General features: G+C 42.7%; 1 protein-coding gene across 4 annotated transcripts; it reads left to right on the top strand.

The window, feature by feature from the left end:
• The first annotated feature begins 535 nt into the window (after positions 1-535).
• On the top strand, positions 536-27939 carry CENPC (centromere protein C). Of its 4 annotated transcripts, none has more exons than XM_035136453.2 (17): positions 537-728; positions 2264-2310; positions 2957-3024; positions 4283-4377; positions 7123-7225; positions 8997-9111; positions 9426-9617; positions 11262-12587; positions 13376-13446; positions 14481-14546; positions 15876-15980; positions 17784-17873; positions 18604-18693; positions 19473-19627; positions 22102-22192; positions 23507-23579; positions 26525-27939. In XM_035136453.2, exons 1-17 carry the CDS (start codon positions 717-719, stop codon positions 26538-26540), a joined length of 2715 nt encoding a protein of 904 aa, XP_034992344.1. In that variant the 5' UTR covers positions 537-716; the 3' UTR covers positions 26541-27939. The 4 variants fall into 4 exon arrangements, with proteins under 4 accessions (XP_060138225.1, XP_034992344.1, XP_060138226.1 ...); XM_035136454.2 differs by having other exon boundaries at positions 538-728; positions 11262-12521; XM_060282243.1 differs by lacking the exons at positions 19473-19627; positions 22102-22192; positions 23507-23579; positions 26525-27939 and having other exon boundaries at positions 18604-19461.
• The last annotated feature ends 54 nt before the right edge of the window (positions 27940-27993 follow it).

Below are 27993 nucleotides of genomic sequence, written 5' to 3'. Positions count from 1 at the left end.
CTGGTCGCGTTCCGTTCTTTCTCCGACCGTCTACCTAGGTTCTATCTATCTATCTCTATCTATCTATCTATCTATCTATCTATCTATCTATCTATCTAATTGTCTAGTAGCACCAACTAAGTTCTTGGTATGAGCTTTCGTGTGCATGCATGCATGATGCATTGGTCTTTAAGGTGCTACTAGACAATTTTTGTTGTTGTTGTTTATATCTATGTATCTAATCTCACCTTTCTCAGGAGGAGGAAGCCCGAGCCACCACAGTTAAGGAAACCTCTGTATTTTTAGTACCACTTATTATTTCGCTTGGATACCTTCAACCCCGTCGGCCACCTCCCCCCCGCCCCCGCCCCATTTCTCTAGGGATGCCCTTTCATCGCTTCCACTCCGACTCGCCCCCTTTCACGGCGGCCACAGCAAACCCGCAATATCGCCTTCCGCGCGCGAGTCTATAACACAGAAAACGCGCAGTAGATCTTTTCTCCGGGCGGGGCGGGACGGGGGGGGGTGAGGAAACCACCTCCGTCTCCGCCTCTCGGTTTGAAGCTCTTTCCGTGAAGCGCCGCCGCCTCCTCCGATGACGTCGCAAATCCGCCCGGCCAATGAGCGGTCTCTTCCTCTCCCCCCCCCCCGCGAGCTTTTGAAACGGGGTTGAAGGAGAGAAAATCCCGCGCGGCGGAGGCGGCCCCTCCCCTTACGGCTGCCCGAACGTCGCTATCATGCACTCCTTGGTAAGAGGGGGGGGAGAGGGAGGGAGAGGGGTGAGACCTGGGGGGCAGGGATGGGTAACATGGGCGCGGGGGGGGGCAACTGTCCTCCCCCACTCAAAAAATCAAGGAAATAATTAGAAATAATTAGTTAAATAACTGACCAATCGCGCCACCCCCCACCCCCCCAATATAAATCCTGGCTACGCCTCTCGTGAGGCGATTTCGCTCGTTACAGCCTTCAATTTCTAGTACTAAATGCTGCTTCTTTCTTTGGCGATCACTCATAGCCGAGTAAGATTGTCTTCCATAAACACGGTTTTAACAGTGACTGTGGAGGCCAATTCTGGATCCACACAACCTTCCACAGTGGGGACATTGGTTTCCGGGCGGGAGTTGATCACGATGTAGATTTGCCAAGCCTTCCTCTTAGCAAGTTTCTCCCTTGCTCCCTGAGATCGAGTTTCTTCAAAGCCCATGACACCTTTGATAAAGGCTGTTCTCCAACAAGATTTGCCTTGAGACAGTCTTTAAACCTATTTTGTCTGGAAAAAGCTCTATGTTCATTTAATATCTCATCCGATTTTTCTCCTGAAATATTTACATCAAAGATGTAACAACCCACCTCATCCGCATAGGGGATGATGCCCATTTTTAATATATAATAAAATGGATAGCAGACATCCATGCCTGGTTCTGCTTGCCAGATTAAATGTCTTAGAAGATTTACCATCAATTGAAAGTACAACAGCTGATTTAGTATAGATTACAATGTATGCTAAAACATCTTTCTGCCCAAGGCAGAACAGGAAATAAAAAGCTCGTCCCTGAGACAATATATTTAGTACCCTAGGTCAGTCAAGTCATTTTGGCACCTGACGTAGAACATCCCACAAGTGCCTCCCTTCTCCCGTGAAAGTGAAAATACAACAATTATTAAAGAAATAACAACTTGCTGCCTTTTCATGACACACTAGCTCAGGGGTCAGCAACCTTTTTGGGCCGGTCCACCGTCTATCAGACCATATGGTGGGGCGGACTATATTTTTTATTGGGGGTGGGTGGGAAATGAACGAATTCCTGTGCCCCACAAATAACCCAGAGATGCATTTTAAATAAAAGCACACATTCTACTCATGTAAAAACACCAGGCAGGCCCCACAAATAACCCAGAGATGCATTTTAAATAAAAGGTCACATTCTACTCATGTAAAAACATGCTGATTCCTCCGCGGGTCGGATTGACAAGGCGAATGGGCCACATCCGGCCCATGGACCTTAGGTTGCCGACCCCTGCTGTAGCTGCCAGAGTCAGCTGCCTTACTCTGCCTAACAGGAAGTCAGGTCCTATAACTTCAAATACAGGACAGTTTTTTCAAACTGTTCATTACTGAATGAATAATTTTACTTCTATGATTATTCAAACTTCTGTTGTTTGTGTGCAGCCCTGAGTTGCCTTGATTATGTTTCGTATAGCTTCGTGGCATATGATTACCGCAATAAATATTGTCATTTTCAAGAAGCATATTCATAAGAGTTATTTCTTTTTTTGTCATCAGAATCACTTAAAAGATAACTACAGAGCAAGATACTGCAACCAACAAGGGTAATTAACTTTTGTTTATTAAACTTCTATTATTCTGAAGCAACCAAAAATGTAGATAGCTTTCTATTAGTTACCGGTAAGTGTGTCTCTTTTTCAGTATTTCATATCAGCTAGGATCAAAAGAACTGTGCTACTAATTCTACACACCTAAGAAATTTGATTATTGAGCTTGTGTTTCTTGAATATACCGTATCCCCACTCCTAATGAATAGCAAACCACTTTTCAAATACAGTCATACCTAAGATTACAGACGCTTCAGGTTGCGCATTTTTGGGTTGTGCACCACGCCGAATCTGGAAGTCCCGGAACGGGTTACTTCCGGGTTTCGGTGCTTGCACATGCACAGAAGCGCTAAATCGTGCTTTGCGCATGTGCAGAAGCGCTGAATCGTGACCCGCGTGTGCGCAGACGTGGCGCTGCGGTTGCAAACGCTGCTGGTTGCGAACGTGCCTCCCGCACGGATCACGTTCGCAACCCGAGCGTCCACTGTAGAGTTCAATCATTGCATATCCCATCATGAAATCAAATCGCTGTTGTTTGACTGCTTTGTTTATTGCAGCATTATCAATATGCTGAGAAGGCAATATTTGCAAGTTGGAATGATTTTTGAAGTCACTCATATCATTTGTCTTTCCCCCCTGCCAGTCAAAATAAAGTTCCTGAAATAAAGCAAGGAGAAAATGTATTGAAATATATACAAGACTGCTTTAAAAGTAAGTTATCTATTTTGTGAATCGTTTACAACGCAGTATGCAATATGTGAACTGTTTTGGAAAAAAAAGTTGTGATCATGATTCCGCAAATTGTGGATGGGGTTGGTAATGGACCATTATTTTCTTGTCAGCTATAAAGTCCAGTTCCATTGCAGTACAGCTTGCCACAGTTTCTGAACCTATCAGATTGTGTAGTCAGAACCGTGGGCCAAATCCATAAATTCTTCACATCTTGTTTGTACCAGAACGTATACATGCGCTGTGTTTTTAAAGCTGTTTTTTAAAGGGCTACTTTAAATTCCTGCCTGTGTGCCACAAAAGTGAAAGAGAATTCCACATTTCCAAGAACAGTAAGATTTATGGTGCCTTAAAGGTTGGAGTATGTAGGCATTCTCATAGGCAACTCACTTGGTTTGTTAAAAAATAAATCTTACGTGCTAAATTAAATACAGGTAGTGAACGTTTTGAGTGGGGTTTGTGTTCCTGATCCCCACATGTGTCGGCAGAGAGACCCCTTTTCTGGCCACTTCCAGCGTCAGAACGATGCATGCATCACTTGGGTGTGCCTGAAACGGCTGTTGCCTGTATAACCAAAGGCAAAAGAGGATGTGTTTGTAGTGGTGTAGGAAGATATGAATTGGGAACGTCTCTGAGCGTTCTAGATCAGTTTCTCTCTGATACTTGTTAGGGTTCCACCACTAGATGTCACAGTAAGCTATGGTTTAGCACAGGCATCCCCAAACTGCGGCCCTCCAGATGTTTTGGCCTACAACTCCCATGATTCCTAGCTAGCAGGACCAGTGGTCGGGGAAGATGAATAAGTGTGTTGTCCTGGACTCAGGCTTCCTTCCCCCTCTTTCAGCACAGCCAGAAAAATAAATTTGGAAGCTCCTGCTTTTAATTACCCATGATTTATCATGTCATCAACTAATTCATGGTCTGTAAAAAGCTGCTCCCTGCTGCTGTGCTAAGAGCGCAAGCCTAGGGAGAATGAAATGTACCCAAACCCATTAAATCAGGGGGCTTGCTGAGCTCTGTGTAGAATTGTCCTGCAAGCTTCATGCCACACAGTCATATTCCTCTTGAGGAATCTTACTTGTTATATTTTCCACTGCTGGCAGGTTTGCAAACACCATTTTGAATCCCTTAAAATGACATTTTAGCTTAGGATATTTGTGTCCTTTCTAGCTAAAAGAACCAACGAGCGTGTGCTACTAGATTTTTCTACTTAACTGTCCCGCCCCGCCCCCCCTTTTAGCTGGTGCAGAGGAAAATGCAGTATGCTCCCCAAGCACATCATGTTGCTCATCCACGTGCTCAGACGTCAGTCAAACTCTATCTCAGAGGAGAAAGGTAAGCTGTTTCTCTTTTTAACATGGTTTGCTTTTGTGATTGTCCATGTATCCATGCATGTTATGTCATTTAACATATCCAGTCACGTTTGGTCAGCTGAAGTTGTTTATATTGGAAAAAGTGACACTTCTGTTATGCTGCTGGTTTAAAATATTCTTTTTCTTTGTTAACCTGTGTTACTCAGACATGGACATGGTGTTATTGGTGGCTTATTTGATAACATTTCCCCCTTCAGCCCATATGAGCTACTTAATCTGAGAAAAAAGTGATCTGCAGATCTGAAAAGAAAACCCCAGCTGCTGTTCTGCTCTGCTGGATTTGTAACATCTTTAATGGGTGCTAATAAATTGAAGCTGAATTCAGACAAGACAGGGAAACTGGGGGCGAACTTTTTATCTAATGCTGGTATCATGATACTGGTTTCACAATTTTTGACCTGGCAATATATTGCGACTTATGATATGTGTGTGTGCTGTGCCTGACGCAAAAAAGATAAGAAATGTGGCAATAGGTGACTCTTTCGGAGTTCCACAACTCAGAAGGTGCTCTTGCTAGTTGTGATCCACGAGAGCAGAGCTGGAGATACTGTGTGTGATCTCTACTACCTCCCTAAGTCAAGAGTGTAACTTACCACATGTGTTAGACTCATGAAAAATTGGGAAAAACAGCTCCATGATTATTGCAAGAGCCATGAGCTCCGTGAGCTGCCCACAACAGTGTAGGCTCAGCATGGATGTTCACACTGTGTGTGTTTTCTCCTGTATTAAGATTGATATTGTATAAAATAACCAGCATGATTTACGCAGCCCAAATCTCAAAAAGCTTTATTTGTGAAGCTTGTTTTTATTGTGTTTGTTAACAGTGATATAAGTAAAAAAAAAACTGCTCCTTTTCCCTTATGGGGTACCCAAGAGCCCATATACCGTGTTTCTCCTAAAATAAGACACGTCTTATATTTATTTTTCCTATAAAAAAACACATCGCGGCTTATTTTCGGGGGATGTCTTATTTTTTATTAAGCATGGTACAGCATTGTTACTGTAAGTATGATACGGGGCTTTCTTGCGCCGCCCGCTGAGCCCACTGCTGGGTCCCTGGGCTTGGCTTGGCGCGGCTGGGGCTGCTGCCGGGTCCTGTGGCTTTGTGCGCCGCCCGCTGAGCCCACTGCTGGGTCCCTGGGCTTGACGCGGCGCAGCGCGGCTGGGGCTGCTGCCGGCTCCTGCCGGCTGCTGCGGCTTCGCGCGCCGCCCGCTGAGCCCACTGCTGGGTCCCTGGGCGCAGCGCGGCTGGGGCTGCTGCCGGGTCCTGTGGCTTTGTGCGCCGCCCGCTGAGCCCACTGCTGGGTCCCTGGGCTTGGCGCGGCTGGGGCTGCTGCCGGCTCCTGCCGGTGGCTGCGGCTTCGCGCGCTGCCCGCTGAGCCCATTGCTGGGTCCTGGGGCCCGTTCAGTCGGAGCTCGGCACGTCGCTGCTGCGTTTGCCGGCTCCTGCTGGGTCGGGTAGGTACCGGTACCCCCAACATGTCTTATTTTGGGGGGATGTCTTATTTTTTTTTTTGCCTTTAAAAGATCGTGCCACGGCTTATTTTAGAGGCACGTCTTATTTTAGGAGAAACACGGTAGAGTCCTTTTGTAGGTTCTCTATCGGAAGGAGAAAATAACAGAGATCAACCAGAGAATATTGACAAGCAAAGCAGCTACCGGTAGTAAGCCTGATCTTTATTAACTGTTGCAACAGGTTGCTCCCCCACACGCAGTAGAGAGGAGGAGGAACCCCAAGCCATGTGCGCATGCCCTTATATAGACATTTTAAATTCCCCGGCCCGGAGTCCAACACCACCCCCAGAAACATCATACATACATCCCAGAAGGGGTGTAGCCCAAGACCACCACCCCAGATACATCACAGAAAAGGCGGACTACAACAGAAATCTTGAGTCCCTTGTTTTTACACTGTCTGCCAGGTTACCTCTTAATGGTCTCTTCACTGGATTACCTAGGGAGCCTGGCCATCCTTTTGTAATGATAATACTTAATTCCTGAGCGAGGTCACAGGCTCACCCTATTCACATCTTAAAGGTAAAGGGACCCCTGACCATTAGGTCCAGTCGCGGACAACTCTGGGGTTGCACCACTCATCTCGCTTTACTGGCCGAGGGAGCCGGCGTACAGATTCTGGGTCATATGGCCAGCATGACTAAGCTGCTTCTGGCGAACCAGAGCAGCACACGGAAACGCTGTTTACCTTCCCACTGGAGCGATACCTATTTATCTACTTGCACTTTGTGCTTTCGAACTGCAGGAGCAGGGACTGAGCAATGGGAGCTCACCCCGTCGCGGGGATTCGAACCGCCGACCTTCTGATCGGCAAGCCCTAGGCTCTGTGGTTTAACCCACAGCGCCACCCGCGTCCCACATTCACACCTTAAATGTGTCCTTAAGGCAGGATTTGTGAGCACAGAGACAATGGGGAGGTTTCTGCATTTTCTTTGACCTTGTAGAGAAATATTTGAGGGGACTGAAAGAGTCAAAATGGCTTTAGGACTTTTCCTGTGGGTTTTAGACATGTGGTTTATATATTTATATACTGTATGTGTTTGCTTGGTACATTTATTAACAATATATATATATATATATATATATATATATATATATATATATATATATATATATATATAACACCTAAAAATTCTTATAACAACAGTGTAAACAGTGTATTTTTCTATTATGTTGCCCTTTTGATTGTCAGGAAGAACAGATAGAGCCAGAACCAAATAAGATTAACTACGTGCAGAATGTATTTAATACAAACATCTCCTTACCATCACCAGAAGAAAATGACAGGATTTCAGGTGGGCAGCATTATTTTTCAACTGGTAGTCATTTGGGTGAGGATATTAAAATGCCGGTCTTTTATACGTTAATGCTACCAAAACTTTCTGAAGTACAATTTTTTTAAAAAATTAAACATAGATCATTTCCAGATAATTTGAAAAGTGAACGTAGCAGTTCCGATCTCTGCTATGTTTCCATTCCCCATGTAAGAAGTGAGGGAAGGGGAAGAGTGGTGAGTTTTATAATTAGAAAATAGGGATTTCAGTCCAAACTTTATGGGGGCAAGGGGGCGGGGAGGTAGCTAAAGAACAGAACTACAGTAGATGGAAATGGAGCACATAGAAACCATGTGAAATTTTGCTTTTCAAAATGGCATGGGGGCGGCAGGTGGAGGACAGATTGACCAGAATAACCCACTTGAGTACAAATGTGCAGGTCTGAAGTTCCAGTTCACACTAAATGCCTTATTTTGTATGTGTGTGGAATTTTGGAAGTTCTTTAGCTGTTCATTGTAGAGCTTACATGGGGGGCCATGTGTAAACTGAGTTACTCCATAACTACAAAATAGCCTTTGTTTGGGGTTTCACCTGAAGTCTGAGCATCTATATCAGAAGGTCCATCCTTTCCTGTATAAACCTGGAATCTGTCTGAGGTGATGATCGGGGGCCTGCCACATTTGGAGGTTAGGTGGGTCGCTGCAAGAGACAGGGCTTCTTCACTGCTGCTTCCTTGTCGGTTTCTATTGATGTTGGCCTATCTGTTTCTAGTCTGAGATTTGTTTTGATAATTTATCTTTGCATTATCTTAAAAATGAAATATATAACATGCCCTCAAGCCCTGTTAATAGAAAATCTTTATTGAACTATTCCAAACTTAACTGGAAAACAAAACAAAATGCAGTGGTACCTTGGTTCTCAAACGGCTTAGTTGTGAAACAAATTAGCGCCCGAGCGCTGCAAACCCGGAAGTAAGTGTTCCGGTTTGTGAACATTTTTCGACGCAGCTTCCACTTGAGTGCAGGAAGCTCCTGCAGTCAATCGGAAGCTGCGCCTTGGTTTGCGAATGGTTTCGGGAGTTGAATGGACTCCCGGAAGGGATTGAGTTTGAGAACCAAGGTACCACACTGTAGCTACTTCTGATTACTTGAGGCATATTTTCCTGGAAAGGGAAAAAAAATGTAACCTGTTCTCAGATGTGGCCAGCTAGGTGCCGCCCCTTTCACTCCAGTGTAACTTCACTTGATCTAAACAGTAACCCCCTAGTTGCTCCCCATTGCCTATTTGGCTATTCAAAGTTCCTGCCAGCTCTGGCATCCACCTTCCTCTTTCTTATAGCGCAGGGACTGTATACCACCCACCACTCAAAAGATGACAGCGCTCATCTGTCAACAGCATTACCTTGTCACTTCAGGGCTTGCAGAAACTTCAGCAATGTTTTGAAATAAGATGAGCCCTTCTGAAGCACACCCCCTCAAAAGGCGGTGGGAAGGTGTGAATTATCAGTGGTATACACTTTCAGTAAAGTGAGACAATTTTAATCAATGCAGCTTTAGCTTTTAAGTATGTTTCAATATATACTGTTCTCTTGGAGGAGAGCAGGAGAATACAAATCCATTTTTTTAAAAAAGGTAGTCACAATGAACATCCTTTAAAAATCAACAATGAAAAATGTCTGGGCAGGCAATGTTTGGCTGATAATAGTGTGGAACGAGAATAGTTCTTAGGTTAGAAATAGTAACAATTACGTACCACTATTCTGTTTATTTGGTTTGTTCCACCATTAAAACAGATGCGGCAACATTAAAAGGTGCTGAAACATCAAGCAGTGAGCATGCGGATTCTACAGATGAGGATGTCTCAGTGATGTTCGCATTACCTGTTTTCCTGAATGAGGACGAAGAAATGTAAGTCCTGATGAAAGTGAAATATTGTGCAGCAATATTTACGTTCCCACTTAACATCACACTGACGAGTAAACAAATGTCCAACTTCTATAGTGTAATTGAAGGTATATATGGCTTGGAAGAAGGACTTGGTTTTGTCTGAAATGGTGCACTGGGTTTCAGAGGTTGTTTCAGAGTATTGAGATAAACCTGGAAAACCAAAATATCAGTGTGGTTTAATTCACACACACACACACACACACACACCCCAAGAAAAAATTGGTTGCATCTTTATTTTTATTTATCGGATTTATATCTTACCTTTCCTCCCAAAGGAGGCCAGGGTGGCATGAAGAGGCACCTGATAAAGATTTACAGAGCAGCACAGATGCTAGAGAATCTGAGGAGCATCATGCAAGGAAAGAAACAAAGGAGCTTTCAACATGTTTTGCTACCTCTTCCTGTCAAAAGAAAATACCAGCGTCTGTAGCATCATTAGACACCATGACAAGATCTTCTAAAGAACGGTGAGATAAGTTTTGTACTGGAAGCATAATATCACTGTATTTTAGTTTTGTGTAAGATGTTTGAGGATTTGTAATTTGAAGCATAGCCGCCGAATTATGTTGGCACCCATCTGTCTAGAGAAACAATGGAGTGTGCCTCTTGGGGTGAAGTTAAATCACTGAGTTAACAGGAGTGAAGTGATGTCCCTGGGGCACAAGCCTGGACATTGTGTATGCTGCCCAAACAACAAGACATGCCCCCCCCCGCCTCGTTAATGTGATTCAAAGGAAGGTAGAGCAAGACATTTGGTGCTAGCTTGGCTGCAGGAGTTGCTGCAAGGAGTACCTGACTTGTGGACCTAAACCTTTTGAAGTTTGGTGGCATCTCACCCCGGTGAAAATCCATAAAATGTATAAGACCAAGGATAATTTATGTTGGAAATGTCGGGGGGGGGGAACGGGGACATACATGCATGCGTGGTGGCACTGTGGGGAAATAAAAAGTTTTTGGAATCAAGTATTTGAATAAATTAAAAAAATACTTAAATATAATATTAAGAAAACCCCTGAATCCTTTCTATTGGGGATAATGGATAATACAATAAAAAAACAGGACGCGACACTGTTCTTGTATGCCGTAACAGCTGCAAGAACTCTGCTTGCATACTATTGGAAAAAGAAAGAAATACCCAATATTTTGGAATGGCAGGAGAAGCTAGTTAGTTATTTAGATTTGGATAACCTGACCAATTCAATTAGAGGGTATACTAATAAAAAATTTCATCAGAATTTGGAAAAGTTTGGAGAGTACATGAAGGGACAGTGCCTCATGGTAAAATCTTGGGTTTATTTCTAATACCTCGTATTGAGCCAATTTGAGTCAATTTAAATGGATAAAGTTGAATGATGGTAACCCCCCCCCCCCAGTTTTGATCTAATTTGAATTTACATATTATTTGAGGATTATATGATATATTTATATACTTATATAATTATATAGAATTGAGGGGTAGCAGTATTAGAGAATGGTAATTAAAGAATCTGAGATGGAGATAAGTGGAAGTCTAATATGGGAAGAGGAGATATAGGGAAACGATTAAAATAAAGGTGTAAGGTAAATAAGGAATTAGGAATATAGCTGAAGTGTATGCTGATCTCATGATTTTGGACATGACTGAATAATTGAATGAATGTTTTTTTGTTTGTTGATTGTATTTCCTTTATTTTTTATGTTTATGATTATTACGATTATTATCCTTTACATTATATTATGATTATTATTATTTGTAGTAGAAGCTACATGGTATTATTTTATATGTTATATTATTGTTATTATTTATATATGATTTTGTATATTATCATTTCTATATGTTTGTTTTTTTGTATGTCATTATTTCTATATGTTTGTTTTTTTAGTGTGTTTGTGAATGTATTTTATTTTAAATTCCCATAAAGTTAAATTTTAATATAAAAAATAAATAAAGTAAACCTTTTGAAGTTTACTTAGAATAATACAATGTGAAATGTTTACTGATTTGGAAAATATCTGGGTGTATTCTAAAAGCAGAAGCATCTCTGAGAATAACATTTGGAGTAGCTGGGGTTGTTTTGCTTTCTTGCTGTTGGTGATATGCAAGCAATCAAGCCCCTACCTTTTCTTCCTAGAAACACAGCCAGTATAGAGCCAGAAGATGAGTGTGAGTTTGTGATAGAAGAATCATATGGATTCAGTTCTACATCTTGGATTTCAACGCCCCAAAGCAACAAAAAGCGACAGAAAGTCGACTTAATATCTCCATCATCTGAAGGGGGAAAAAGAGCTAAGCAGCAGAGTGTAAGAAGACAAGATAAAAGGACACCGAAGAAACTTGTTACACCAACGCCAATAAAGCAAAGCAAACGGAAGTTAATTAACTCCGCTGAAAGAACTGTTAAAGGAATGCAGACTGTTTCAAGGACTAATGAAAGAATCGCTGTGGAAGGCTGCCGCTCGCCGCTAACTGTAAATACCACCCAACAAGTAAGAAAGCGAACACCTTCCAAAGGTAAGCCATCTGTCGGTATATGCAATGAGGATTGCCAAGTGTCTGCAAGTGGAAGCCACGCAGGGGACGTTCTGTTTTCACAGGAGCAGGACCACGCTTTTTCATTGCAGCCACAGGCCATTGTAAGTCCAGCCCAGAGGTCATGCCAGCGTAAGCGATCTGTGAAGCAGAGCTGCTCAAAAGTTAAGCCTTTGGTGGCATCACGTGATGAAGGCTACCAGGATTCTGCAAGTCCTGTAGAGGTGCGCCCAGAACGGATTCCTTCTTCAGGCCACAATGTTTTGAAAGCGCCATCGCCTGCGATAAGTACAGGCGAGCAATTATCTTGCGGTAAAAAACCTAGGAAACAAACACATTCAAAAAGGAAGCCATCGGTAGAAATTCATGAAGATGATAGGCAAGAATGCACACCTGCAGCTGCGTCCCCAAAGGGTCGTCGAAAGTCTATAGACGCCGAGGACCCTGCTCCTGTTCGGGGTGGGAAATTATCAAAGCACAAACAGTCCCCTAAACCTACAGCCCGAAAGTCATCACGCAGCAAATCAGCTAAGAGGCGAAAGCCTAAAAAAAGGCCGTCTCGAAAAGATTTGGAAACTCCAATGAGTACTGCTCAAAGACCCAGAAGGAAAAACAAGGTGCTGGTTTCGAGTGATAACTCTGAAAGCGAGCATGGAGGAGAAGAACAGCGCAGTGAAAAAGGTGAAGCCACTGGAGAAAGCAAGAGGGTGCCGGTTTCAGAGCAGATCTCAGAAAACAAGAGTGCTGAAGGGGGTAGAATAAGTGAATCAAGGAAGACGTTGCCTCGGGAAGTAAGACCGACTTCCTTAGCAAGTGCTGAAGAAAGTGGAATTGCCTTCTGCCAAGAGGATTATCCTGAACGGTACATGGCAGAAAAAATATTAAATCCTTCTATGGAACGAAAAAACAGCAATACGCGTTCCTTGCAGTAAGTGCTTTCATCCATTTATGTTGCATGTTCATTTGACTACGGGGGTGTATAAATATTAAATCAATACAATGCGTCCTTCACTTAGGCGTAATTTACTAATCAATCGTGACCTTAGGTGCGTGGCCCAAAAATGAATAAAATAAATGAATTGGGGTGTGGGGGGGGGGGTGGAACCCGCCACAGAAAGAACGTTTAAGTCATTTGCCTCACTTACTGGGTTCTGGGATGCTCGCAGAGCCCTCATGCCTTTCTTACCTGGCTTTGGGAAGGTGGCTCAAGGGCTCTGGGAGTGAATCTGGTAAGCAAGGTGGAGGGCAAGGCCAGCTTCAGACAAGTGAGGGTTTTTTTGGGGGGGGTCCTGGTTTTATTCAATTTTGCCTTTGCTCATAGAGCCCACTATATGTTCTTGTTTCTTCTTTCTTTCTATATGTTTCTTCTTCCTTTGCTCCTAACCTAAAATTTTATAACCAAATCCAGGAGTTTCAATCCTGCAGTTCACCCTTGATCCCTTACTTAGGCCATCTTTAAGGTTATTAAAAGCAATAGAATTGAACCTAGGGAAAAGTTAAATACAAGAAACCCTTGAGTCCACTCTAATAGCTCTTGATAAGTTAACCATTTCTTCTTGCCTGTCGCTTTTTTTCTATGAAACGCTTCTTGTTTCTTCATAAAGTTTCTACTAGTATGGTACTTTTAATTTGCAGGGATGGAAGAAAATCTTTTGTAAAAAAAGTTTTGATTTTTTTTGCTCTCTAAGGATTTTACCATTGTTCTTTTCTTTTAAGTGGCCTTGTTTCTAAAAATAAAACTTCTTCAAAACATCAGATTGCTGTTAACAGGGAGGATTCAACATCAGGTATGACTTATTGATTGGTCTGGTATGCTCTTTGAGTTCCTTTTGCTGTATATCTGTGCAATATTTGTAAACAGACATGTATTTATTCTGTGCCAGTAAATGGCGCTTGCGTCCTTCAAGCAATAGCTGCTTGTTCCTTGATGAAGCAGTCACAGGTCTAATCCTGAAGAGGCAATTGAACTATCACAGCCCTAACATTGTGTTTCATGTTTGGCTTCGCTTGTTTTGTGCTGGCCTCCATTGTGAGGTAAAAGGTAGCCTTTCCTTTGAGCATTCAGTACAAAGTTTTCCAACTTCCAGTGTTTTCTTGCCGTCAATGTGACTTGGGCTAAATGTATGCCAAGTCCCGGCTTTGGGGGAGGCTGTAGAAGAACTTTTAACCATGACACCCTGTTTAAAATGATCTATTTTCCAATAATCTGGACCTCTTGGATTAAACATGTGCCAAATATCAAGGCTATTACACACTGAAAAGTACTCACATCATTTTGGTGCCCCTATGAATGAGTCGGTCATTGAAACCCAGGGCATCATGTAGAGCAAGTGGGGCTGATCACGTCTTCTTCAAATGTTATACAAAAATTACTGTCTGGGGACCAATGGGAAGGGAGCCGTAACTCAAGGACATGGAGAGCACCACATTGACTACCCCCATGTAGAAAAATATGTAAATCAGTGGTGGCAAACTGTCAACATGTGGTTAGTACACTGGTTAAATAGAGGATCAGGTAGATCCACAGCTGGTTGGAAAATGAGTCAAACTGCGCTCACCAATGGTACCTACAGGACTCTGTTCTGAGCCTGGTGCTCTTTAATATTTCCATCAGTAATAAAAGGGTACAAATTCTACTCCAGTGGGTGGCTCAAAGCTGGGAGGTAAAACTGGCTGATTTTGCTGTGTTCTGTTGTGGTTTTGATTATGATTTTATTGTTCTATGGTTCTTTCAGTTAATTTGTGTTAGCCCTCTGCTGATTGGAGGGAGGGTGGGATATAAAAAATAAGAATTGCCAGTAATTTGTATTTTACTATTTAGATGAATCTGAAGACTTGGAAGAGGAGCAATGTCCAACTTATTCAAGTGCACTGAAGCGCAAAATGAGTAAGATTTCTTTCTTTCTTTCTTTCTTTCTTTCTTTCTTTCTTTCTTTCTTTCTTTCTTTCTTTTTAAATGAAGACTGCATCAAATGAACTGGGATCTCTCTTTCTGCAAGATGGCATGTTAAGAAGGCCTATTGTCAGTCTTCGAACTGGGGATATATATAGAGAGAGAGAGAGCATGCATGCGTGCATTTATTCTGAATTGGTGCCAGTGGACTTTAGACTGCTTTCAGGTTGTCCTCAGTGCCACAGTTTGCCTCATGGCCTCACTTTCCTTGGTTGGGCCAATGTCAGTACTAGCAGCTCCTTGCATGCTGACTAAAGGTGGTCAGGAGACAGAAATTGGTGGGAGGTGCCAGTTTTCTGCAGGCAAAGGGCCAGAGAAGATGTTTCCACCTGCCACCTTCTTGTAGCTCTAGGTACAACAAAAACAGAAATAATGGGCTAATGCTGCCAATTTCTTCAAAAGTCCAATACAAAACAAGCAGCACGCAAGGGCACAAGATTCAATCAAGTTTCAATCAAGTATTATTAATCCAAAAAGAAAACAATAAGAGAACCATATACAAGTGCTGACACAGAAGCCAAAACCAAATTGACACTTCGTTCGACCTGCTGCCACTTTGCTGACCCCTATATAGCCTCAAAGACCATAAAGACTGGTTTGCCTTTCAGTATTTATTTGTATATGCTATCTGCTTGACGTTTGGTTTTGGCTTCTGTGTCAGCACTTGTATATGGTTCTCTTATTGTTTTCTTTTTGGATTAATAATACTTGATTGAAACTTGATTGAATCTTGTGCCCTTGCGTCCTGCTTGTTTTGTATTGGACCTTCTTGTAGCTGGCTCTGCTCTTTTAAAGTTAGGCCCACTTAATCACCGTTAAGGAATACATGAGAGGACAGTGCAAATATTGATTGAACTCTGTAAAAATTGGTTAATACAATATAGGGTGGGAGGAACTCTCCCCACAGTTGTGTAGCGGCTGTAGTTTTGGACCTTTAAGTGTGCAGATATACTTTAAACTGCTTGTTCATAAAGTTTGCTAGCTGACGTTGACTCTCGCAGCCTCTCTAACATATTGCAGTGTTTAAAATGGGACTGGGGGCAGATATACTGATCCAAATTCCATGGGGGGGGGAGGGAGGAATAAAAATAAATAATAATTTTCTAACACTGCATTAAACTGCATCTATCATTTTAAGTTGCAGGATTATAAAGTGTGTGGCAGGTCCAAACGTTGTGCTCATCCCTGTATGTGTGTTCCTGTTCCGCTTCTGGGTTTTTACCCAACCTAAATCTGCATTTCATTACCTGTCTTGTTTGTTAGTATTGCCTTCCAACACGCCCAATATTCGTCGGACCAAAAGAATACGTCTTAAACCATTGGAGTACTGGCGAGGAGAACGCGTGAAATACAAGATGAGACCTTCAGGTGTGAGGTTCTATACAAAGCTCTATACAAAGTTCTATACAAAGCTCATATATGTTATCTGGTTATGGCACATGCATAAAAGTAAAAGTCAGCTCGGTGTAAAAAATAAATATTTATTTTGCCATGCTTGGCATTGTAATTTCTTCTTTCTATCTCATTTCTATAGCCCTATATGTTAGTGGTTGCCCTTGTGTCAGGGAGGGCGGTGGAGAATGTTTTAGCTCTGCCCCCTCTGTTACCTCACCCTGCCCGTTCTTGTTGCCATACACATATTGGAAGGCAGACTTATCTGCAGCAGGGAGCCTGCAGGGCTCATGTGGTTTCTCTGTGTTATTTAGGACCCTGGTGATAGAGGCTTCTTAAATGGCGTGGTAGCCTGCAGGTGGCACTGTGGTCTAAACCACTGAGCCTCTTGGGCTTGCCAATCAGAAGGTCGGCGGTTCGAATCCACGCGACAGGGTTCCAGCTCCTGCCAACCTAGCAATTAGAAAGCATACCAGTGCGAGTAGATAAATAGGTACCGCTGTGGTGGGAAGGTAAAAGGTGTGCCTGTGTGCTCTAGCACTCGTCACGGTGTCCCGTTGCGCCAGAAGGGGTTTAGTCATGCTGGCCACATGACCCCTCAGCCTGAAAGCGAGATGAGCTCTGCACCCCATTGTCAATTTTGACTGGACTTAACTGCCCAGAGGTCCTTTACCTTTTAGCTTGCAGGACCACATCAGGCTCCCCGCTGCAGACGCTTGCCCTCCAGCATTTGGAAGGTGGCAAGGGCACCATTAATTTTATTTCCCCTTTATTGAGTGCTCCTCTCATGTTGCTTGCATTTGAAAACCACGTGGACTTGGTGTGCTTTATTGCATTCTTCAACATGCATACCAGTGCTCTTTAAAAATGTTGAACTCTGGCCACTTTTAAACTTACTCTGTTGCCCTGACCCTCCTAATATATTGGGAGATATCTCTTGAGCAGGCAAATACACAAAATGCCGCTACAGCTTTCATTTCTGCACAAGAATAAAGTCTCAAGTTGTTTCTTCTCAGCTTGGTAAAGAGAGAGTTAACAGCAGGCATGCAACTCTCACTCTTTAATAAGCCAGAATTTATGAACATATTTTTAACCCACAAGCATAATTTCAAGATCTCATTTTATTCCAAAGACATCAGAAAGTATATACTGTAGCTTAATTAGCAATTTAGGTTTTGGTAACATGTTTGTGCAGTTCCTACAAAGAGTAATAGTTTATATTTGATCTTATTTCCATTATCAGTTGTCAGTATTATTTTTACTTTGATGATAGTGTGTTTAATCAAAATTATTGTGAATGTAATCAAAAATGAATGCAGTAGCTAATCAAGCTAACATAAAAGAGAGGCGGTAATGATTAAAAAATCTGTGTGCCTCCAGCTTCAAGAAGAAAATACTTATTTGTAGAATGGGAAACTAACACATTAAAGTAAAACGGAGTCTGACTACAGTGTCAAATGGGGAATTCTCAGACAGGGCTCAATTTGCCACAAGTAGGAGCCATTTTAAATCCAGAAAACCACCCCATAAACTGCTTCTCTTGCCCAATATTAGTTTGAGAGGTATGATCAAGGAATTGTGAAATAGAATCCTGGGAAGAGGCACTTAGTAGTGAACTGTGTTTCTTGTAAGACATCCTAATGGGAGACCGTTTTCTTCATTGGACTTGATAAGAACTAATCTGCTAGTGGTTCACCAGTAATTCCATCATCCCTTGATTCACACAAAAATAATCTTATGGTTATGAGAAATGATTCCTAAAATTAATTGTTATTTCAGGTGGCTTTGTAGTCAATGGGGTAATATCACCTGAACAGAGAGAACCCAGGAAACTAAAACCTAAAAGGACAACACCTGTTCTGGAGTTTGGTATGATAATCATTTATATACTAGTGTCATTCAGCCCGTTAAGTAAACGGGCGCTAGCTGGGCGGGAATGGAGGGGAAGCCCTGGGGGGGAGGCAAATGGTGAAAAGCCCCCGCCGCCAAGCCAGTCCCTGTGGCAGATAAAGATAGCTATGAAACCTCTTGTCTACTAATAGTGAAGATTAATCATAGGAGTCTCTCTGTAGACCTGAGCATTCTTGAGCTGACCAGAGCAAAGGCCTTAACAATATTATGAACTTACTTGAGTCAACCTGCGGTAAATTCACAGCCCTTCACTGTCTAAGATCCGCTTTCAGTGACCCACAAATTGGTTTGCCAGTGCCAAGCATATTTCTTAATCATAGGATCTGCCTCAGTCCAAAATACGAGATTGGTGGGGGCACATCTCTTAACTTTTTGCTGGGCTTTGGCAGAAGTAAACAGCCTCACTGCTTTCAAGTAGCTCCTAAGCTCTGCACAAGTACAAGTATGAACTCCTGATCAGAAAAGGAGCAATGACTTAGGCAACCTGCAGTTAGAGGAGGATTTCATGAGACTTGCAAAGAACTCTTAGAACCTGCATGGACTTAATCCTGAAGACTATTTATTCCAAAAGCTCACATCTAGAAGTATAGTCAGGTTGACTGAATCTTCCAGCCCCGCCGCTTGTTATTTAACAGGGTAACCACTATATGACCTGGAATCCAATTCTGTTTGTACTTCTGTTTTGCAGAAGTACCTAGTGACTCAACTGTTTCCTTAAAAAGTCTTTCTGAGCAGGCTGTTGTGTTTGACAAAGATGCCAATAAAGAGGTTCTTCTAGGTGAGTAATGTGACACAGGTTTAAAGGTATGAATAGCAAGTATATTGAAAACTTGCTCTGTGGCCAAGTTTCAAGAACCATAATGATCCTGCAGATATTCTCCCCACCCCACCCCCGTGCAGAGCTGGTTGTATCATTCCTTTGCTTTTCATATTTCACTTTTTGAATACAGTATACTTACCTTAAATATTACAACTCTCTGATTTTGCCATTGACTGCAATGCAAACTTTCAGTGCGCTGCAGAATTTAGCATTATTGCCTTTTGATGAAGTAAGCAGGTTTTTGCATACGACTAAGATAGCACACTGGCCGGGGAGTGCGGTTCGGTTGCCTGCGGTTCTCCAGAGGTTCCTGAAAACCCTGTCGCCTAGGGCTTGCCGATCAGAAGGCCAGCGGGTCAAATCCCTGCGACGGGGTGAGCTCCCGTTGCTCGGTCCCTGCTCCTGCCAACCTAGCAGTTCGAAAGCACGAAGTGCAATTAGATAAATAGGTATCGCTCCAGTGGGAAGGTAAACGGCGTTTCCGTGTGCTGCTCTGGTTCGCCAGAAGCGGCTTTGTCATGCTGGCCACATGACCTGGAAGCTGTATGCTGGCTTCCTCGGCCACTAAAGCAAGATGAGCGCCGCAACCCCAGAGTCGTCTGCGACTGGACCTACCATAATGGTCAGGAGTCCCTTTACCTTTAAGATAGCACATGTTATATTGCAGTGTACATTATCTGACCTTGTCATCGCCTATGAATATTAAATAATGTATTTATTTTCTGGTTTTGTAACAGACTGTGTGAGCAGCAGTAATTCACATTTGCTTTACATCAATGATGATACTGTGTCCATATATAAACAACTGAATACCCCTTTATTTTCTGCTGGCAAACTGATACTAAAGCCATTAAAAGAAAAGGGATTTCAGTATTCCCACACAGAGACACTGGTGAGTATACCAGATATTGTATATGTTTTTGCATTATGGAATTGTTATGTTCTCACATTTTTCTTATGTATGCTATCATATTGGTATTTTACCAGTTTTGTTAATATTCCCTCTTGTGAGATGGAGCAACTGTTTTCTTCTCAGTTGTTCAGGCATGTCCAAAGTCTGTTTCGGGGGCCTAATCCGGCCCGCTGGTCTGTTCAATCCGGCCCCTGTGGCAGTTTATTTCCTGGGGCAACAACTTCCATTCTTTAAAAAAAAAAAGCTTTGGGGTAAAATCATAAAAAAAACTTCAATCCTAAAAAAAGGTTAACAACTTTGGTCGGCCCTCAAGGCACATCACTTCCAAATCTGGCCCTCTTTGAAAAAGGTTTGGACACCATTGATCTACATGACTTGTGCATTTCTGTGGTAAAGTATCTCAAGGCTCTGCAGGGCAAAGAGTGTGCTGGGACACTTGTATGTATTATGAAATCTTAACTGATTAAACAATCCTATAAGCCCAAAACACCCGCTTACTGAGGATGCTGCTCATTATATTTTTGCTGATCCTACGGCAGACACAACAGAATTACACACCTTGGAGGAGGCTGCTTGCCGCATCTCTGCATGAGTCATTGCTTCATGTGGCCCCTCTTGAGGAGGGGGCACATGAAGGAGGATCTTAGAAGATGATCTCAGGGTCCAGGTAGGTTCATATGGAAAGAGGTGGTCCTTGAGGTACTGTGGTCCTAAGCCGTTTAAGGCTTCATAGGTCAAAACCAGCACCAGGATCGGTGTAATAGGCTCAAACCATCTTGCTCTGGTGAGCAACCTGGCCGCTGAATTTTGCACCAGCTGAAGTTTCCGAACCATCTTCAGGGGCATCCCTACTACCACCCACAAATTAATTGGCTGCTGCTTACCAAGGCAGGAGTATAATGACATCACATCAGACACTTTACATTACAACCAATTTCCTTGGGTCCAATTGATGTGCGACCAAGACTGTGCTCATTGCAGCGACTGACCAGAAAAGGGGGTGGAGCAGGCTTATGCCCACAATGACCTGGAACGCAACCCCCAAGCAAATCAGGGGTTCCCTGTACTAGGCATTACCATGGAGTGGGGTAGAATGAGACATGGACCTGCTGGCTTTGGTGAGCCCAACATCTGCCATACTTGATGACACAGATTAATGTTTGACCAAAATAGTGTGTGACTCTCCTGCTATTGTACTACCAAACTTACTGTATGCCTTTGAAACATGGACCACTTATAAATGCCATCTCCAACTCCTTGAAAGATTCCATCAACTGTGTCTCTGAAAATTTTTGCACATCACTTGGGAAGACAGGTGAACTAATACCAGTGTACTGGAAGGAGCAAAGATCACCAGTGTTGAATCAATGATTCTTCAACATCAACTCCGTTGGGCTGGTCATGTTGTGTGGATGCAACTACTCTATTGTGAATTTAAAAATGGAAAGCGTAATGCTGGTGGTCATCAAAAGAGGTTTAAAGACTGTCTCAAGGCAAATCTTTAAAAATGTAGTATAAACACTGACAACTGGGAAACACTGGCCTACCAAAGGTGTCATGGGCTTTGAAGACCCTCAAACTCAGGTCGCAAGGGAGAAACGTGCTAAGAGGAAGGCATGCTCGGCAAATCCACACTGTGATCAACTCCCACCAATGTCTCCACTGTGGAAGGATGTGTGGATCCAGAATTGGCCTCCACAGTCACTTACGAACCCATTGTTAAAACCGTGTTTATGGAAGACAATCTTACTCGGCTACGAGTGATGGCCAAAGAAGAAGACAAAAGAAAAATAACTAATAATCTTCAAGAACGCAGAATGGCTGCTTAAGAGAAATTGCAGAAACCCAGTAATGATTCGCTCCTTTTTGAATCAAACCCAAATCTTGTTTATCCAGGTATAATCTGCTGATCATCTCAGTGTCCTGAAGGAGTAATCACTGCTTGATTTCTAATTAAATGGAGTAGGAAACATCAGAACTATGATCAATATAGTTAATTATTATTAATTTTATGGAAAACATGTATATTCCACATTCCTTTATAAAATAAAAGTTGCTTAACAAAAAATTATTAAAAAATGAGACATAACAAAACATTCAGATTACTAAAATTAGTTTCCTACATGAAACCACAAGTGGGCAGGGGAATTCAGTATAATTTCAGGGAGACAGAATTTTAATCGACACACCCCTAATTTCAGAGCTCTCTGGAAAGATCTGCAGGTGTTCAGCTTAGTTGTGCATCATTCCAGTCGACATATCTACTCCGTCCCAATTAGTTGTTTTTGTATACGTGGTAAAACCCTTGTTATTCCTAGATTGGACTGATGTCACCAGAGGTCTTTAAGTACAGCAATGTGAGCCTCTTGAAATCCCAGAGCCCTGTTGATATTTTATTTATTCAAGTTTTGAGATGAAAAGTGAAGTAACGTTGATGGCTTTCATTTCTGAAGGTTTTTCACATTTCTTGTGGAACGCTCCTTTTGACGCTGTATGACCAGTGTTACCGCCTGACTGCCGGAGACTATTTTTATATCCCGCCAGGTAAGTGTAACGATCATCTGCCAAATAATGAGCTTTTTCGAGAGGGAGAAGGGCTAAGGTGAAGATGAATGCGGAAGGGGGGGGGGGTAAGTGTTTATGGAAGGAGATGATCCTGTTTTCTTGAGCAATGTCGGGGCATACATTGTGTCTGACTGCATGACTAAGGGCCACTTCACATGCTCCTTTGAAGAAGCAAGAGAGGAATCGAGTAGATTGGCGTTTCTTCCCGCTGTTCCTTCTGGGCTTTCCGCAAAGGATAGAGCAACATTGGGTGTCCCCGCACTGGAAGAATGTGCCTTTCCCTTGCCTCTTCTTCGCACAACACCTGGACTGAGACCAGAGGAAGAATCAGTCGTGTTTCCTCTCTTGCTACTTTTGAGAAGCCTGCCTCTCTGCCTTTTGGAGGAGAAGTAAGGCAGGCAGCTGTGAAGCATCTAACCTGATGAGAAGACCTTGCCCCTCATATCCTGAGCTGTTGTTTAAACTGGGTTGATGTGGCCCTTTTGGGAGGCTGTGAGACCAGCAGGTGTGGGGTTAGCTATTTTTACAGTTCATGCTGACCCTTTTGTAATTGATTACAGTGGTACCTCGACATCTGAATGCCTCGACTTATAAAGTCGGCAAACCCGGAAGTCTTTTCGCCGCACGCACATTCTGCGCATGTGCAGAAGTGCAAAATCGTGCTTCGCACATGCGCAAAATGGACGCTTCGACAACCGAAGGATTCAACTTACGAAGAGCGCTGCGGAACGGATCGCCTTCGTAAGTCGAGGTACCACTGTATATGAATTCAGTATAAAACGTTCTGCACTTGGATACAATGGAGGAAGTGGTACTCAGGAAACATAGTTTTGTATTTTTAGTTGGGAACCACCTTGTGATCTTTGGATGAAGGGCAGTATACAGATTTAATAAATAATACTGCAATAGTAATAATAAATTGAGTAAAAAGACTTGTATCCAAAGAACTGTGTGGGGAGCTCTAATCACATAACAGGTCCCCCCCACTCGCTCCATTCCCACTGCAGCCCCTAACATGCAGATCAAAATGAAATGTAAGGCACAGGGAAGTGTTGGCAAAAATGAGGGTGTGGGTGTTTGTACTAGATTTTTTTTAATTTGACTCAAAGACTTCTCCAGTGTCCTTTAAGCTTTGGACAGTGCACTGTTGAAGTGGTGATATTTAGGAAGCAGGTCCATTTAGGATGCATGCCCCACAGATACCCAACTATAAGTGAAATGAAAACCACCTCATTTTTGAATTTATAAAATGGTAGACTTGTCCTATAATGGAATCACTCTGTTTAATTGTAGGGAACGTCTACAACATACGTAATCTCTTGAATAAAGAATGTGTTGTCTTCTTCACTCAAATAAAAGGAAGCCGGTAAGAAAAATGCAGATGCAGCTTTTCTTTGGGTTCTGTAATATTTCCACGCCCACTCTGTCTCCACTGAGGATAAAATGAGGCATGCCCTCCCTTACTATTTTGCTTTTTTAAAGAAAACCCTGGCACTTATGAAAAGTTAAACAGATTAAAGGTTTTCTTTTAAGAACAAAATTGGTAAAACAAAAGAAGTGTCAGGAGATAGAATTATTTCAAGAAACAGTAAACACACTTACTCACGCATATATATGACATTCAGTGAATATTGCAGGCTTCTAAACAAGCGGTTATATTTCCTTCAGTTCTTTAAAGTAAACTTTGAGGTATTAAAGTCGTGACAGGTTACTGTGTCGGCTGCAGTGTGTAGGTGTGTCACACGAACGCTCCCTGCGCTCCTCCGGGGGCTGGAAAGGGGTTAGTTTAACTTCCAATTTGCTAGGGAAAACTGAATTACCGTGTCGCGAAATGATGCAAAACTGAATTGCTGTGTCACAACATGATGCATGTCCAAAAAGTGTGTCACCAACTTGAAAAGTTTGGAAAGCTCTGTCTTAAGTCTTAATACTTGGGTTCTGAGGCAGTTTCCCAACCTTCTATAAATCTCACTGCCGAGACCAGGGGATCACCACACTCTTCCTCAATTATTTTGGGTTTATACTTCTCTCATCCGAAGTTCTGTTCCCTGTTTACCGAATTGAGACCCAAGTAGAGTCTTCCCTCACAGCTCCACTTTTCCTGTCTCAAATTCAGCTGCCCATTTCTCACTTGTCTGTATACTTTCAAAAGACACTAATCACCGTCTTTCTCTGAGACTTCTTGCACTGACTTCCAGACCTTTCCCCCAGGGTGGATGTTACACACACAGCTGAGGGGCTAAACTTTTGTCCAGCTGAATGCCAGGAGCCCGGTTCTCAACTGCTTTTCTCTCTCTCTCTCTCACTGAGTGCTGTCTCTCACCCCCTTCTGGCTAGCTGTCCCCGCAGCTAGTGAGGTTGCAGCTCAGCACTCTGCGAGCTACACCGCTCTGGCAGAAATCCACTGCGCTGCACCACCAAACTCAGGTCTGCCCGAGCTTTCCGTCACAGGCACACATCACCTTGAGTTCCTTGGAAGAAATTTGAGAAATAAATCAGTATTGCTAGAAACGCTTCAAAGATGCACCAGCAGATGGAGCCAATAAGCCAAAAAACTTAAAGCTCCTTGCATATACAGCGGTACCTCGCAAGACGAATGCCCTGCAAGACGTCTTGCAATCTGATGCGTCTTGCAATCTGATGGTGACTCGCAAGACGAATTTGTTTTGCAAAAAAAATGTCTTGCAAATCGCGGTTTCCCATAGGAATGCATTGAAATTTAATTAATGCGTTCCTATGGGCAAAAAAAGAAGTTTCAATGCATTCCTATGGGAAACCGTGATTCGCAAGATGAATTTTTCGCAAAACGAATTGACTCTCGGAATGAATTAAATTCGTCTTGTGAGTCACCACTGTAGTGGCAGGATCAGATTAACAAAAGCTGCTTGTAGGGCCTTTAGACTCATCCTGCTTGCGTGAATATTAATTGCGGCTGGATTAATGAGTGGAATGAATGGATGGTGGTAGACCATTCATTAATTTTATTTTTCTGTGCTCTTTCCGTGCTTTGAGAGGTACAAAGAGTGGCTTATGGTTAAGCCTTCTAAATAAGCAATCCTGATACAGCAGGATTGCAATTTACAAAGGTTTTACTCAGTCGCAGCTTTATGCAGATTGCCCCCTAACAAACAAAACAAACAAACAGAAAGAAAGAAAGAAAGAAAGAAAGCCCTTGCCTACCTTTGGGGAAGCCCCCAAAACTCTTGTGCAACTGTCCCAGAGCTTGCTAAGCAAGGCAGAGGACTTTAAAGCCCTTTCTGTGCAGGGTTTTCCCACTGGGGAAAGTGCTTTCAAGCAGTGGTCCTCAACCTTGGGCCGCCAGATGTTTTTGGCCTACAACTCCCATGATCCCTAGCTAGCAGGATCAGTGGTCAGGGGTGATGGGAATTGTACGGTAGTCTCAAATCATCTGGAGGCCCAAGGTTGAGGACCAGAGCTTTAAAGCTCTCTGCCTTGCTTCCTGGGCTCTGGGGGGGTTGCAAGAGATCTCGGACAGCCCTGATCTTGCAAGAACTCAAGACGGGGGGCTGTTCTGACTTTGCACGATTTTCCCTTGATGTGCCGCTCCTGGGAATTTAGCCCTCGTGAAAGTTGCAACCGCGCCGAATCCCGTTCATCTGTTGGCACAAAGCAGACTGGAATAGCTGAGGTTCACTGAACTAAAAAGGAAGAGGGAAACGCTTATTGCTTTTTTTTTTTTTTGCTGAGAGTTATATTTAAATACATGAAAACTATGGAGAAGAGAGTGTTAGCAAACCGGCATAGGCAAATAAGAGAGGGTTTGGAGTTTGTTTGTTTTTTTTAAAAAACCCAACAACAATTCCTTCTGTCTATTAAATTTTCCTTTAGCAATAAGCAGAGATGAGGGAAAGGGCCAGCGAAACTGATTATATCGGGGTTTTTTTCAGATGTTCTGTGACCTATAAGGTCTTGCTGGAAAGCAGCTTATGAATTGCATTTAAATAATAATAATTAATAAACTGCATGTGAACGTACTGAGAAAATGAAAGACAGTGTCTCCATTTTTTTTAAAATACAAGAAAGTAAAAAAGTAGTGGGTTGCTAGTTTGTGTGTCCTCCCCTGGTTTAAATTTAAGAGAATTTCTTACCATCTGTTGCATTTCAACAAAATATTTCCACCCAAATAGTAATCACTTCTTATTTCCATGGCTATATTGACTATAAATGTTCTTTCGGCTAGTAACTTGACATAATGTTATAAATTGCCCCGTAGCCATTTGATTTTGCGGGGTTGTGGCATAGTTGGAAAATAAAGTTTTGTGGAAGATTTCTAATTTTGTTTCATTTCAGGTCCGAAAATTCATGAAACCTACCCTTGTATCGACATTTCTTGGAGCAACTTAAAGATCGTCTCATGTGGGGGTGGGGAATAGTGAACCGTCCTAGTTTGCACCATTCCAGGCTTGCAGGACAACAAAATTAAATATATTTTTGTAGTTTGAGTTGTATGTTTTTTTAATTATTTATATTGCACAAGTTCCCTTCTGATCTTGTCATTTCTTTGACTGAACTGATAGCTTGGCAGGCTCCTTCGGTGGCATAACGAAATGTCGTGGCAACTGCAGCTTACGATGCCATCCTGCACTGGACAAGTGGCACAGAGCCACACCGTTATTTGGCGTGCTAACCTTCAAGGCCTTTGCTGCTATCTTGCTGGTACTAGGCGTGGAGGCAGAGCTACCCCAAAGACTGCAAAACATCCGTAAAAGGGGCTGTTTGTGCCCAGAGTGGGGGTGGAAATGACTGGCGATGGGTCTGTATAGCAATACAGGTGTTGCTCCTACTTTTCGTTTGTACAGTTTGTACCTTTGTTACATAAATTACACACATTAATAAAACTGATCACGCAGGCGTTGTTTTATATTTCAAAACGTAACTTTCTTGAGAAGCATAAAATGTTGTTGGTTTCGCAGATTTAAGTCATATCACATCTGGCTTGGGCTATGCTATTCCACCAACTATATAATGCTTTGTCTAGGGTTCCTAATGTTAAATTCTACTGTCCACATTTCCTGTTATCTTGCTTGTAGGGATAAGTCAAATGGTTTTTTTTTATAAAAAAAAAACTGGATAGAAAATAAAGATTTTGAGAAGTTGAGTCTAACATTTGGCCTAATTCCAAAAGCCAAGTGACTCGTTATTATTCCAACTCATCGGAAACCTGTTCTCTGCACCTTATATCTAGCACAGTCCACATTGAAAGCTTCCAGCTTTGAAATGGATTAACTGGCCATACTTGGACTTCCTTTTCCACAGTGTGAACTTCTTTCTGACTTGCAGATGAGAAGAAGAAGAAGGCAGGCCACCTGTCGCCAGAAAACAGCGGCAGGTGCCCCGCCCCCTTTTCACTGGAAGTCCCACCCCTTCCCTCAAAAGTCCTGCCATTCAATGCAAATTCTATATTAATGTTTTTGAAAATGTTCGTTTTCGCATATCATGCAGCCTACATATGTCACTGCTTTCGGTCTGAAGGAGTAGTTTTTTTTAGTCCCTCTAGCAAACTGGTGAGGAACCGCGTTATATCTTGTCTGCCAGTGGGACTTGACCCTTACCAGTTTGCGTACAAGGCAAGGAGATCCACGGAGGATGCTGTGGCAATGGCTTTACACACTGCCCTGGCTCATTTGGAGAAGCGAGGGAACTAGTGAGATTGTTATTTGCAGACTTTAGTTCTGCATTTAATACTATTCTCCCGCATAGATTGGTGCCCAAACTATTAGATCTGGGACTTCCACTGTGTTTGTGCAGGTGGATATTGG

The sequence above is a fragment of the Zootoca vivipara genome, chromosome 13 (genome assembly GCF_963506605.1).
Source record: "Zootoca vivipara chromosome 13, rZooViv1.1, whole genome shotgun sequence".
Taxonomy (NCBI): Eukaryota; Metazoa; Chordata; class Lepidosauria; order Squamata; family Lacertidae; genus Zootoca; species Zootoca vivipara.
This window is presented reverse-complemented; position numbering and strand designations above follow the sequence as displayed.

Excerpts from the sequence above, each read along its gene's own strand:
- CENPC (XM_035136453.2), top strand. Across the intron at positions 2,311-2,956 it reads AGATACTGCAACCAACAAGG|TCAAAATAAAGTTCCTGAAA; the intron begins GTAATTAACTTT and ends CCCCCCTGCCAG. Across the intron at positions 9,112-9,425 it reads CTGAATGAGGACGAAGAAAT|GAGGCCAGGGTGGCATGAAG; the intron begins GTAAGTCCTGAT and ends TTCCTCCCAAAG.